The sequence below is a fragment of the Ranitomeya variabilis genome, chromosome 1 (genome assembly GCF_051348905.1).
Source record: "Ranitomeya variabilis isolate aRanVar5 chromosome 1, aRanVar5.hap1, whole genome shotgun sequence".
In the NCBI taxonomy this organism is placed as follows: Eukaryota; Metazoa; Chordata; class Amphibia; order Anura; family Dendrobatidae; genus Ranitomeya; species Ranitomeya variabilis.
Window position 1 is genome coordinate 1,165,430,285 of NC_135232.1, and position 14,960 is coordinate 1,165,445,244.

The 14,960-nt window shown below is 49.1% G+C and overlaps 1 protein-coding gene across 4 annotated transcripts in view; it reads right to left on the bottom strand.

Annotated features, from left to right (window-relative positions):
• The window catches only part of RTKN (rhotekin), a 154,184-nt gene that overhangs the window by 73,968 nt on the left and 65,256 nt on the right, over positions 1-14,960 (bottom strand). For all 4 annotated transcript variants that reach the window (XM_077280458.1, XM_077280456.1, XM_077280455.1 and 1 more), the window contains one exon: positions 3,772-3,971. In XM_077280458.1, coding sequence (XP_077136573.1) covers positions 3,772-3,971 — 200 coding nt within the window. The remainder of the gene's footprint in view (positions 1-3,771; positions 3,972-14,960) is intronic.

Here is a 14,960-nt window from a genome sequence, read left to right on the forward strand (position 1 = left end):
ATAAGCCTGCTGGTCTACTCCAGCTGGTCTACTCCAGCCTCTGCTTCCTTCTGGTCCCTGGCAACATATTGCTATGGATCCTCCCCTCTCTGGTGGACTGGTTCTCTAAAATGGCTAATTTCTATCTCTGGCTGGTCTTCCCTCCACTCCTAAGCTCGGCACACAGTTCTTCTAGCATATTTTTCGTCTCCACGGTCTCCCTCTCCACATTTTTTCGGATCACTTCTACGTTTTGGAGAGTCTTGTGCAAACTGCTGAATGTTCAGCTGGACTTCTCCTCCGTGTCCCATCCACAGAATAATGGCAAATGGAACGGGTAAACAAGATCCTCGAGGGCTACCTTCGCCAATTAATCTCTGCTCGTCAGGATGATTGGGTGACACTACTACCCTTGGCAGAATTTTCCTACAATAACCATGTTGTGGAATCTTCGGAGCATCTCCATTCTTCGTGGTATATTGCCAACATCTGCTATGTACTAGGTACTCCTTTGTCTGTTTCCTGTTGGGTAGGAGCTGTTGATTCCTCCTTTGGCGACTTCCTTCAAATCCGCCAGAAAACCCAGTCGTCCTTCCATAAGGCCGTATTAAGAATGAAGACTCATGTGGACAAAAAGAGAGGTCTACCGCCTCTGTAACATCCTGGAGATAAAGTCTAGTGGTCATCTTAGAATATTTGCCTGAAAGTGCAGTCATATAAGTTCGGGTGTGGGGGTGGGAGCTGGGGTCCTGGAGAATCAGTCACATTAATCAAAGAATATCTAGTACAGAACTAATGTATTGTTACCACCAGCCGTATATTAGTCAACGTAGCCGGAGGAGGATCTCTGAACATTTGGAGGGCCCCACAACATTTAGACTGGTGTCACAATCATGGAATGGTGGATGTAGGATTAATGCGGCACCTACCAGTAAATGTGTTGCTGGGACACAACCTATGAGCAGTGTTGGTGGCCATTGGGCCAATGTCGTAACCCAAAGGCAAGGATCTGTACACTGTGCCAGCTGAGAGGGAAAAGAGCGATCTCAACATGCCGACTATTCCCCTGCCAGTGGTGAGTAATGCACAAAATGTAAAGACTGTTACCATGAAGTAATGTGACCTGAGGGAGGTAGATGACATCAGGGAGGAGGCCCAGGGACTTTGGGACACTGGGTCTTTCATCACTCTAGTCAGCACAGATATTGTCCCCCAGAACACCATTTACCAGGCCGCCAACTCACTATCTCCCTAGCTGGTGGTCAGCGCTCTGGGGATGGGCGCACATATATGGGAAATTTACAGGCCGATATACAGGAGGAGTTGGAGGGGTTGTTCCATCCATATGGGCAGATCCGTACCATCAAGCTGAAAAATCATGGGAGAAGAGCAACACCGTTTGCCTAGATCAGCTTCCAAGAGCCCCAGGATGTAGAGGACGCCGTGTTTGGACGCAAAGGAAACAAGTTTGGTTCTCGTTTGGTACATATGGAGTTTCCCAGGTCAAACCAGCGATCAGGGGGTGGATATTGAGGGCCTCACGGGAGGAACAGACCCTCATCCCGGCGAACTGAATACAGAGTCCTCGTCTCAGGGCTTCCCCCATCAGGGAGTTTGCAGGATCTGAAAGATCATAAGAGACAAGCTGAAGATGTCTACTATACACCAGGGTGGAATGGGGACTGTGGAGTTTATTTGCAAGGATGACATGGAATATACCTTAAGGAAACTGGATGATACAAACTGTCGGTGAAGATGAAACTTCTTACACCTATGTCCATGCTGAGAAAGTGGGGGAGGACTGTGAGGAGCTGGCCTTGTTCTAAAGACTATTGGACCAATGCACGTAGAGCGGCTTCCACGGCTCTAAGGGTACTGTCACACAGTGCAATTACGATCGCTACGACGGTACGATTCGTGACGTTCTAGCGATATCGTTACGATATCGCAGTGTCTGACACGCAGCAGCGATCAGGGACCCTGCTGAGAATCGTACGTCGTAGCAGATCGTTTGAAACTTTCTTTCGTCGCTGGATCTCCCGCTGTCATCGCTGGATCGTTGTGTGTGACAGCGATCCAGCGATGCGTTCGCTGGTAACCAGGGTAAACATTGGGTTACTAAGCGCAGGGCCGCGCTCAGTAACCCGATGTTTACCGTGGTTACCAGCGTAAAAGTAAAAAAAAAACAAACCGTACATACTCACCATCTGATGTCCGTCAGGTCCCTCGCCGTCTGCTTCCCGCTCTGACTGTGAGCGCCGGCCGGAAAGTGAGAGCAGATCACAGCGGTGACGTCACTGCTGTGCTCTGCTCTCACTGTACGGCTGCACTCAGTCAGAGCGGGAAGCAGACTGCAAGGGACCTGACAGACATCAGATGGTCAGTATGTACTGTTTGTTTTTTTTTACTTTTACGCTGGTAACCACGGTAAACATCGGGTTACTAAGCGCGGCCCTGCGCTTAGTAACCCGATGTTTACCCTGGTTACCAGCGAACCTCGGCATCGCTCCAGCGCCGTGATTGCAAAGTGTGACCGCAGTCTACGACGCTGGAGCGATACTCATACGACGCTGCGACGTCACGGATCGTGCCGTCGTAGCGACGAAAATTGCACGGTGTGACGGTACCCTAAGGGTTGCAGACCTTTTCCAGTAAGGAGCACTGGTTATATATGGTCGATATTGTGTTTTATTACAGATTTTCTTGTTGTGTGATATTATTGATTTTCTTGCTCGTCATTTCAGCCTCAGGATTTAGTGTTTCCATTCATTAAGCAGAGGAGGACGTGCAGGGGCTGTACATTATGCATATATCAGTCCCGACACAAGATTGCTTTACCTGATTACCAATCATTCCATTACCCTCGTTAGTGTCTCAGAGGCCTCAAGCCATTGTTCTCCAGGCACTAGTCCCACTGTGTGGATGGGGATAGTAGACCTAGCGGAGCTGTCATCACAGGGGGTCTCACATGCAGTCCCAGGAGTTGAGGCTCGGCCTGAGGAAGATACCTCCACCTAAGGCTACTTTCACACAAGCGTTTTTTTGCATACGTCGCAATGCGTCGTTTTGGCGAAAAAACACATCCTGCAAAGTCATCTGCAGGATGCGTTTTTTCCCCATAGACTAACATTAGTGACGCATTGCGACGTATTGACACACGTCACAACCGTTGTGCGACGGTTGCGTCATGTTGTGGCGGACTGCCGGCAGCAAAAAACATGTAACTTTTTTTGTGCCGACGGTCCGCCATTTCTGACCGCGCATGCGCGGCCGGAACTCCGCCCCCACCTCCCCGCACCTCACAATGGGGCAGCGGATGCGTGGAAAAACCGCATCCGCTGCCCCCGTTGTGCGGCGCTTGCACAGTATGTGTCGGTACGTCGGGCCGACACTAGTGTGAAAGTAGCCTAACGTTAGAGGCTGTGACTGTAGATTATACCAGCGGGAGATAAAAAAGCTGGGCACCAACCAAGAGTTGTGAGACAGTGGCTATCGCTTGGCACGGGGGCAGTAGAACTATCAGCCCCAGGATGGGATCTTGTGGACTGGGGACATTGCATTGTGACCATCAAGCCGGAATTGCTATAAGACCATGGACGTAAGGAATAAAAAATAGTTCCAATACACATAAAGGAAATAAACCTGCGTATAACAAAACATGGGGAATTGCAATAATTTACTGGGAGAAATATTTCATTTTCTGGAACAATTTCAGCCACGACTGTACATTACTGGAGGGCGTCCATATATAATACTGAGGAGCGGAAGTCACCCGTACGGGTCCTCCCTTACCTGCGTGCGCTGTGCTGTAGGACCTGCTCCTCCTTGCGATGCTGCAGCTCAGATAGGTAGGTCATGATGCGGCTGTTGCAGACCAGCAGACTCTTAGCTGCCTCCAGAGCTTGCTCTTTCTGAGTACAGGCTCCCAGAAGCTTCACCGCTCCCTCGCGGATCCGGACCTCATGGTCGATGCGTTTCTGGATGTCGGTGTCCTGTAAGAAAGCACAGTGGGCATCAGAGAAGTGCATCTGAACAGCAAGGTGGATTGTTGTTGAAGGGAAATAGAGAGAGAAAAAAAAAAAATCTGTAAATCTTCAGCATAGCGAGTGTGAGCGAGCTGAGTGTGACCTGAGCGTAAGTGTGAACGGCGGTAAGTGTGTGACTTGTGATTCAGTGACTTTGGAATCAGGGAGTTTCCAAGGGAGGAATTGCTGTTCCAAGTTTTAATTAATACTTTGTATTTATTTTTATTTAACGTTTCTGTGTGGTGCAATCCCCATTAGGAAATGTGCTCCACTATTGTTAATGCCATCCAGTGCACATCTTGCCACATGTATGCAGTCCTTGATCAGCCGGTGGAGGGTGCATACTGCTGTGCGAGATGTGAGCACATTGTGCATTTGGAAACCCAGATACTGGATCTAAATGTGCAGCTGGCAACACTGAGATCCATAGACAATATGGAGAGGAGTCTTCTGCTCACAGAGCAGACGCTCAATGGGATAGATGAGGAGGGGGATGGTAGGATGGAGCTGCAGGACAGTGTGGCAGTTAGCTGGGTGACAGATAGAAGGCCGGGTAGAGGGAAGAGTGCCAGGGAGGCTAGTCCTGATCTGGCACACCCCAATAAGTTTGCTAAGTTGGCAGATGAGGGGGGTGCCAGTACAGGGGTAGCACTGCTGCAGCCAGGCATGTCCTCTGAAAGCCGGAGGAGTGACTGCTCCAGTAAGGAGGGAAATAGGAGAGCAGGGCAGGCCAGACAGGTGCTGGTAGTGGGGGACTCAATTATTAGGGGAACAGATAGGGCAATCTGTCACAAAGACAGGGATCGTCGGACGGTGTGCTGCCTACCTGGCGCTCGAGTCCGACACATCGCTGATCGGGTGGACAGATTACTGGGAGGGGCTGGTGAGGACCCAGCAGTCATGGTGCACATTGGCACAAATGACAAAGTTACAGGTAGGTGGAAGGTCCTTAAAGATGATTTCAGGGAATTAGGCTGCAAGCTGAAAGCAAGGACCTCCAACGTGGTATTCTCCGAAATACTGCCTGTACCACGTGCCACGCCAGAGAGGCAACGGGAGATTAGGGAGGTTAATAAGTGGCTCAAGAATTGGTGTAGGAAGGAGGGGTTTGGGTTCCTGCAGAACTGGGCCGACTTCTCAGTTGGCTACAGGCTCTACGCTAGGGACGGGCTGCACCTCAATGGGGAAGGGGCAGCTGTGCTGGGGGAGAAAATGGTTAGAAGGTTGGAGGAGTGTTTAAACTAGGGATTGGGGGGAGGGTATTCATTTTATAGGAGGGGAAGATAGTGCAGATAGAGACCTGGGCACAAATAAGGAAGTTGGGGGTGGTGGTGGCATGGGGGGTGGGGTTAGAACAGTTAGTAATTTAAGAAAGAATAGAGGTACAGAGAGGAACATCAAGTGCATGTATACTAATGCCAGAAGCCTCGCCAACAAAATGGACGAATTAGAACTAATGTTGTTGGAGCATAATTATGACATGGTGGGGATATCTGAGACGTGGCTGGATGAGAGCCATGACTGGGCTGTTAACTTGCAGGGCTATAGCCTGTTCAGAAATGACCATACAGATAAGCGAGGGGGTGGGGTGTGTCTGTATGTAAAATCGACCTTAAAACCCATCCTGCGTGATAATATAGGTGAATCTAATGAAAATGTAGAGTCCCTGTGGGTGGAGATAAGGGGAGGGGGAAAAAATAATAAATTACTGATAGGGGTTTGTTATAAGTCTCCAAAAATAATGGAAGCAATGGAGAATATCCTCGTAAAGCAAATAGATGAAGCTGCGACTCAAGGAGAAGTCATTATTATGGGGGACTTCAACTACCCTGAAATAGATTGGGGAACAGAAACCTGCAGTTCCAGCAAAGGTGATCGGGGTCTGACAACTATGAGAGACAATTACCTCTGACAACTGGTTCAGGACCCAACAAGAAGGGGGGCACTGCTAGACCTAATATTAACCAACAGGCCAGACCGCATATCAAATATAAGGGTTGGGGGTCACTTGGGGAATAGTGATCACAAAATAATAAGTTTTCATGTAACCTTTAATAAGATGGGTAGTAGGGGGGTGACAAGGACACTAAACTTCAGGAGGGCAAATTTCCAACGGATGAGAGAGGATCTTGGTGCAATTAACTGGGACGATATCCTGAGACACAAAAATACACAAAGAAAATGGGAGACGTTTATTAGCATCCTGGATAGGACCTGTGCACAGTATATACCGTATGGGAATAAACATACTAGAAATAGGAGGAAACCAATATGGCTAAATAGAGCTGTAAGGGGCGCAATAAGGGACAAAAAGAAAGCATTTAGAGAATTAAAGGAAGTAGGTAGTGAGGAGGCATTAAATAAATACAGAAAATTAAATAAATTCTATAAAAAGCAAATCAAGGCAGCAAAGATTGAGACAGAGAGACTCATTGCCAGAGAGAGTAAAAATAATCCCAAAATATTCTACATAAATAGTAAGAAACTAAAAAATGACAGTGTTGGCCCCCTTAAAAATAGTCTGGGGGAAATGGTGGATGAGGATGAGGAAAAAGCCAATATGCTAAATGACTTTTTTTCATCAGTATTTACACAAGAAAATCCCATGGCAGACAAAATGACTAGTGATAAAAATTCCCCATTAAATGTCACCTGCTTAACCCAGCAGGAAGTACAGCGGCGTCTAAAAATAACTAAAATTGACAAATCTCCGGGCCCGGATGGGATCCACCCCCGAGTACTGCAGGAACTAAGTACAGTCATTGATAGACCATTATTATTAATCTTTAAAGACTCCATAATAACAGGGTCTGTACCACAGGACTGGCGTATAGCAAATGTGGGGCCAATATTCAAAAAGGGGACAAAAACTGAACTCGGTAATTATAGGCCAGTAAGCTTAACCTCTACTGTGGGTAAAATCCTGGAGGGCATTCTAAGGGATGCTATACTGGAGTATCTGAAGAGGAATAACCTCATGACCCAGTATCAGCACGGGTTTACTAGGGACCGTTCATGTCAGACTAATTTGATCAGCTTCTATGAAGAGGTAAGTTCCGGACTGGACCAAGGGAACCCAGTGGACGTAGTATATATGGACTTTTCAAAAGCTTTTGATACGGTGCCAGACCACAGGCTGAAAGTGGTCGGAGAGTGAGGAGGGGATGCAGGCTTTAAGTTGTTGGAGAGGGAGGAGGGGACGCAGGCTGTAAGTTGTCGGAGAGGGAGGAGGGGAAGCAGGCTGTAAGTTGTCGGAGAGGGAGGAGGGGATGCAGGCTGTAAGTTGTCGGAGAGGGAGGAGGGGATGCAGGCTTTAAGTTGTTGGAGAGGGAGGAGGGGACGCAGGCTGTAAGTTGTCGGAGAGGGAGGAGGGGACGCAGGCTGTAAGTTGTCGGAGAGGGAGGAGGGGACGCAGGCTGTAAGTTGTCAGAGAGGGAGGAGGGGACGCAGGCTGTAAGTGGTCAGAGTCAGTGATGAAGATTGGGGTACTGATGAGCTTATGACCCCAATCACACCCACGCTGCAGTCATCGGCTATGGCCACAGGAGATATTCACACAATATGTATACACGCCGCATGGTCACTATTATATACATCTGCGCATGACACTTTGTGACCCTGTCAGAATTTTTCATCTTTCTGCATAAATTTCACCAGAAACTGCATCAGATTTTCCACAAGTCGTAAAAGTGGATAAAGAACCAAATCAAATGAGGCAAGAGTTTCAGAATTCTTATCTCGTCTGCGAGTGGTAAAAGTAAGTGAACCCTTGCCTTCAGTATCCTGTTAGTCCCTTGAGCAGCAATATCTGCGGTAATTACTGATTATTCCTGCACATCGGAGGGAGGAATTTTAGGCCGTTCCTGACCAATAACTGCCTGACAAATCATCTTCACCTGTGATGTTGGTGGTTTTCTCCACGAACCTCTCGCTTCTAGACCTTCCACAATCTTTCTATGGGATGAAGGTCAGAATTGAGACCCGGCCGCTGCAGAACCTCATCTTTATTTTTCTATGAAGGGAGCCCGTCACAATGTAAATGCCATCCAATCTGCTGGCTTCAGAACAGGGGGGGGGGGGGGGGGGGCAGATGGATGTGCAGGTCCTGATAAGGTGGTGTGCTGGAGCCAGGGACTGCAGAAAGCTCCGAGGAGTCAGGCACCCTGACGCTCATCCTGAACTTGCAAATGTCTCCACTTCCTGTAGCCGATCACATTGCCCCATGTTGCACAGTAGTCAGTGCTCTGCTGCCGTCATTTACAACGACTCGGATTAACCCCAGAGAAAGTGTCACTGCTCTAGGAGGATTTTCCTGAAATGTTCTGGTCCTTAAACAGCTGACAACACAGCAAAGGATTTCAGTGTGGAAAGTTGTCAGTTAGGAGAAGCAACAAAAACATTTCCAGGTATTAGATCCATCATGGACACAGTGAAGACATCATCAAGAAGGGGCTGAAATCCAGCACCACAACAACATTACCGAGAACTGGACAAAAATTAAGGAAAGACAAGAAGAATATTAATGCTGGAGGCAAATATCAACATTAAAGGAGCTGCAGGAATTTCTGGCCAGTCCTGATTGTGTCCTGCATGTGACAACAATCTCCTGTATTATTCATATTTCTGGCCAGTGCGGTCAGAGGACAATATGGAAGTCTTTTCTTACCAAGTAAAAAATTCATACCTAGATATGTTCTGCTAAACCCTCCATTACATCGGCCAAAAGCAGGAAACGTGAGCTTTCTGATGATACTGAGATGGAACTTTGTGGCCATAAGTACACAAAGCACAAAGTCGACACCGCACATCAGCAGAAGATCCCTATCCCCACAGTGAGGCATGGTGGGGACAGCATTGTGCTCGGGGGCTGTTTTTCAGCAGTTGGAACTGGGGTGTTAGCCAAAGGGGAGGGAATTATAAACAGAACAAATATATCAGACAATTTTACATTAGAACCTTCCTAGGCTAAAAAGCTGAAGATGAGGAGGAATTTCACTTTTCAGCGACGATGACTCTAAGCGACCTCCAAATCATCAAAAGAACATCTTCTCTAGAAGATGGATATTCTGCAATGATCAATCCCAAGCCCAGACCTGAACCAAGGGACAATCTGTGGTGACCTGAAGAGGGCGCTGTACACAGGAGATGCCCCCGCAATCTGTGGTGACCTGAAGAGGGCGCTGTACACAGGAGATGTCCCCGCAATCTGTGGTGACTTGAAGAGGGCGCCGTACACAGGAGATGCCCCCGCAATCTGTGGTGACCTGAAGAGGGCGCTGTACACAGGAGATGCCCCCGCAATCTGTGGTGACCTGAAGAGGGCGCTGTACACAGGAGATGTCCCCGCAATCTGTGGTGACTTGAAGAGGGCGCCGTACACAGGAGATGCCCCCGCAATCTGTGGTGACCTGAAGAGGGCGCTGTACACAGGAGATGCCCCCGCAATCTGTGGTGACCTGAAGAGGGCGCTGTACACAGGAGATGCCCCCGCAATCTGTGGTGACCTGAAGAGGGCGCCGTACACAGGAGATGCCCCGCAATCTGTGGTGACCAGAAGAGGACGCTGTACACAGGAGATGCCCCCGCAATCTGTGGTGACCTGAAGAGGACGCTGTACACAGGAGATGTCCCCGCAATCTGTGGTGACCTGAAGAGGACGCTGTACACAGGAGATGTCCCCGCAATCTGTGGTGACCTGAAGAGGGCGCTGTACACAGGAGATGCCCCCACAATCTGTGGTGACCTGAAGAGGGCGCTGTACACAGGAGATGCCCCCGCAATCTGTGGTGACCTGAAGAGGGCGCTGTACACAGGAGATGTCCCCGCAATCTGTGGTGACTTGAAGAGGGCGCCGTACACAGGAGATGCCCCCGCAATCTGTGGTGACCTGAAGAGGGCGCTGTACACAGGAGATGCCCCCGCAATCTGTGGTGACCTGAAGAGGGCGCTGTACACAGGAGATGTCCCCGCAATCTGTGGTGACTTGAAGAGGGCGCCGTACACAGGAGATGCCCCCGCAATCTGTGGTGACCTGAAGAGGGCGCTGTACACAGGAGATGCCCCCGCAATCTGTGGTGACCTGAAGAGGGCGCTGTACACAGGAGATGCCCCCGCAATCTGTGGTGACCTGAAGAGGGCGCCGTACACAGGAGATGCCCCGCAATCTGTGGTGACCTGAAGAGGACGCTGTACACAGGAGATGCCCCCGCAATCTGTGGTGACCTGAAGAGGACGCTGTACACAGGAGATGTCCCCGCAATCTGTGGTGACCTGAAGAGGACGCTGTACACAGGAGATGTCCCCGCAATCTGTGGTGACCTGAAGAGGGCGCTGTACACAGGAGATGCCCCCACAATCTGTGGTGACCTGAAGAGGACGCAGTACACAGGAATGTCTCCACAATCTGTGGTGACCTGAAGAGGGCGCCGTACACAGGAGATGCCCCCGCAATCTGTGGTGACCTGAAGAGGACGCTGTACACAGGAGATGCCCCCGCAATCTGTGGTGACCTGAAGAGGTCGCTGTACATAGGAGATGTCCCCGCAATCTGTGGTGATCTGAAGAGGGCGCTGTACACAGGAGATGCCCCCACAATCTGTGGTGACCTGAAGAGGACGCTGTACACAGGAGATGTCCCCGCAATCTGTGGTGTCCTGAAGAGGACGCTGTACACAGGAGATGCCCCGCAAGCTGTGGTGAACTGAAGAGGACGCTGTACACAGATGTCCCCGCAATCTGTGGTGTCCTGAAGAGGACGCTGTACACAGGAGATGCCCCGCAATCTGTGGTGACCTGAAGAGGACGCTGTAAACAGGAGATGTCCCCACAATCTGTGGTGACCTGAAGAGGACGCTGTACACAGGAGATGTCCTCGCAATCTGTGGTGACCTGAAGAGGACGCTGTACACAGGAGATGCCCCCGCAATCTGTGGTGACCTGAAGAGGTCGCTGTACACAGGAGATGTCCCCGCAATCTGTGGTGACCTGAAGAGGATGCTGTACACAGGAGATGCCCCCGCAATCTGTGGTGACCCGAAGAGGGCGCTGTACACAGGAGATGTCCCCGCAATCTGTGGTGACCTGAGGAGGGCGCTGTACACAGGAGATGTCCCCGCAATCTGTGGTGACCTGAAGAGGGCGCTGTACACAGGAGATGTCCCCGCAATCTGTGGTGACCTGAAGAGAGGGCTGTACACAGGAGATGTCCCTGCAATCTGTGGTGACCCGAAGAGGGCGCTGTACACAGGAGATGCCCCGCAAGCTGTGGTGACCTGAAGAGGATGCTGTACACAGGAGATGCCCCCGCAATCTGTGGTGACCTGAAGAGGGCGCTGTACACAGGAGATGTCCCCGCAATCTGTGGTGACCTGAAGAGGGCGCTGTACATAGGAGATGTCCCCGCAATCTGTGGTGACCTGAAGAGGACGCTGTACACAGGAGATGTCCCCGCAATCTGTGGTGACCTGAAGAGGACGCTGTACACAGGAGATGTCCCCGCAATCTGTGGTGACCTGAAGAGGGCGCTGTACACAGGAGATGTCCCCGCAATCTGTGGTGACCTGAAGAGAGGGCTGTACACAGGAGATGTCCCTGCAATCTGTGGTGACCTGAAGAGGGCGCTGTACACAGGAGATGTCTCCGCAATCTGTGGGACCTGAAGAGGGCGCTGTACACAGGAGATGTCCCCGCAATCTGTGGTGACCTGAAGAAGGCGCTGTACAGAGGAGATGCCCCCGCAATCTGTGGTGACCTGAAGAGGGCGCTGTACACAGGAGATGTCCCACAATCTGTGGTGACCTGAAGAGGGCGCTGTACACAGGAGATGTCCCCGCAATCTGTGGTGACCTGAAGAGGGCGCTGTACACAGGAGATGTCCCCGCAATCTGTGGTGACCTGAAGAGGGTGCTGTACACAGGAGATGTCCCCGCAATCTGTGGTGACCTGAAGAGGACGCTGTACAGAGGAGATGCCCCGCAAGCTGTGGTGACACGAAGAGGGCGCTGTACACGGGAGATGTCCCCGCAATCTGTGGTGACCTGAAGAGGACGCTGTACAGAGGAGATGCCCCCGCAATCTGTGGTGACACGAAGAGGGCGCTGTACACGGGAGATGTCCCCGCAATCTGTGGTGACCTGAAGAGGGCGCTGTACAGAGGAGATGCCCCCGCAATCTGTGGTGACACGAAGAGGGCGCTGTACACAGGAGATGCCCCCACAATCTGACAGATGTGCAGTGCGGATAGACCCCAACCCAAAAACACTGACTGCTGCCAGAAATTCACAGGGACTGCAGCAAAGTATTAGTGTAAGTTTGTGCAAATTTATGCAACCACGTGATTTTACTTTTATTTTTCCATCTTTAACCCCTTAATGACCGCAAATACGTTTTTTAACTGACCTGAGATAATAGAGAACAGCCCCCCATACAGGTGACCATCCAGCAGCTGTCGGCTGTCCACTATAGCTGACAACTTGCTGTATCAGCCACGATCAGTGTTTGCACCATCCATATCTGTTTAACCCCTTGGGTACTGTCACACTCAGCGACGCTGCAGCGATATAGACAACGATCCGATCGCTGGAGCGTCGCTGTTTAGGTCGCTGTAGAGATGTCAAACACAGCAGCTCCAGAACGATGCAGGAGCGATCCAGTGACGTAACGGCGACTCATTTATCGTTCTCACAGGTCGTTAGCTCCATGTAAAACATCGCTGGTATCGTTGCTTTTGATGTCAAACATGACGATACACGCCGACCTGACGACGAAATAAAGTTCTGGACTTCTAGCTCCGACCAGCGATATCACAGCGGGATCCAGATCGCTGCTGCGTGTCAAACACAACGAGATCGCTATCCAGGACGCTGCAACGTCACGGATCGTTGTCGTTCTCGTTGTAAAGTTGCTGAGTGTGAAGGTACCTTAAGATGCTGCTGTCAATAGTGACTACATCATTATAAATGGTTAACAGAGTGTGGGGGCTTCTTCCTCTTTATCCCATTGGTGCCCTCAGATCAGGATTTTGTGGTCCTGATGTTTGCCGGCAATTCATGACCAAATAGCGGCCATAGAGTCTGACTATAGTAATCTGTTCAGAAGTTAGAGGCATTTAGGTGGTAAAAACACACATTGTCATTTCTGTCATACCACTTTGCATTAATTCCTGTAAAGCATCTGAAGGGTTAATAAACTACCTGACTGCAGTTTTCAGTATGTCTAGGGGTGCTGTTTTTAAAGTGGTATCTCTTTTGGGGGTTTACAAATACATGGGACCCCTAAAGGCACTTCAAACATGGATAGGTTCCTAAAGAAAATACATTTTGGAAATTTCCATGAAAAAATGAAAAACGAACACTTTACAAATGGCGCTGATGTAAAGCCAACGTGAGGGATATTTTCACACGGGGCTGCATTATTATAGCGATAGCTTCACTTTATCCACTATCTTGTAGGAAGAATTACGGCTTTGTGTTGATGTCTTGCTCCATGACCCATGTCCTCTTGAGACTTAGCTGATGGACAGAGGTCCTAATATTTACCACTAGAATTTCCTGTAAAATTCACAAATGATTGGTGCACAAATTATGGCAGCCGTCTTGGCCTTGATGCAGCTAAAATCCTTCCTGGCCCCACCACAACCAGGCTCCTCAGACACAGGAGCTCTTTATGATGTAGTGCAGTATTTTTTCTCTAAACAGAACATTTCTCCTTTGTGCCAAAAAGCTTTATTTTAGTCTCTTTCATCCACAAAACATTGATCTTGTAGTCTTCTACCTTCTCCGGGTGATCTTTAGCAAACTGAAGACAGGCAGCAATGTTCTGATGGAGAGCTGTGGCTTTCTCCTTGGTCAGCGATGCAGACCATTGTCATGCAGTCCCCTTGATGGTGGACTCATGTACATTAAAACAATCGCTTATGTAAGAGGCCTTAAGTTGCTTTCTGGTGACCTTAGGTTCCTTTGTAAACTCAGAGACTTTTATACCATTTAGGCCTAGAGTGATCCTTGTTGGGTGACCGCTCCTGGAGAAAGTAATAATAGTCTTGAATTTCCACCATCTGTCGACTGTGGATTGACGGAGTGCAAGCTCTTTAGAGACGGTTTTGCAACGTTTTCCAGTCTGATGAGCATGAAGAACTCTCCTTCTGGGGTCCTCAAAAATCTCCTTTGTTCGTGCCCTCAGACACTTCCACAAAGATATTGTAAAGATGAGACTTTGATAGATTCTTTAAACAAAAAAGGTCACCCACTCACACCTGATTGTCTTCTCATTGCAAACAACCGACTCTAACATCACCTTGAAGTTATCTGCTAATCCTAAAGGTTCACATACTTTCGCCACTCTCAGAAATGAAATATTGGATGATTTTTCTCATTTTAATATTTGTGCCAATTTTTATTTGGTTCTTTATCTACTTTTAGGACGTGTGAAAATCTGACGTAGTTTTAGGTCAAATTCATGCAGTAATATGGAAAATTCTGAAGGGTTCACAAACATACAAGCGCCATTGTATGCACATCCACATAATATACGTATACATACAGTCCACCATGTTTATGATGCCAGCTCATACATGAAAGAGCTGAAACTAATGCTTTTTTGTATTTTTTTTGAATCAGAGACATAATATACTGCCCCCCATACAGCAGATCGGCACAGTCCACCTTATCATAATGGGTCGTTCAGAGTCAGTGACGACTAAGCCAAAGAGCAGATTAACCGACAGCAATGATATTCATTGTACTCTGAAGTCTGCCGCACATTAGTGATGGGGCATCCGTACACCCTCCACCACCAAATTCACAGCTTCTAATAGATGGAGTCACTACGACGCCCTGGTCTTCAGGTGGGAAAGAAAAGATTTTATCATACATCATCTTCACCAATATCCAAGAATCACACTACAAGTAGTGGCCATACTGCACAGAAACCTTTCTTACCACCTCTTCTAGGCTTAAC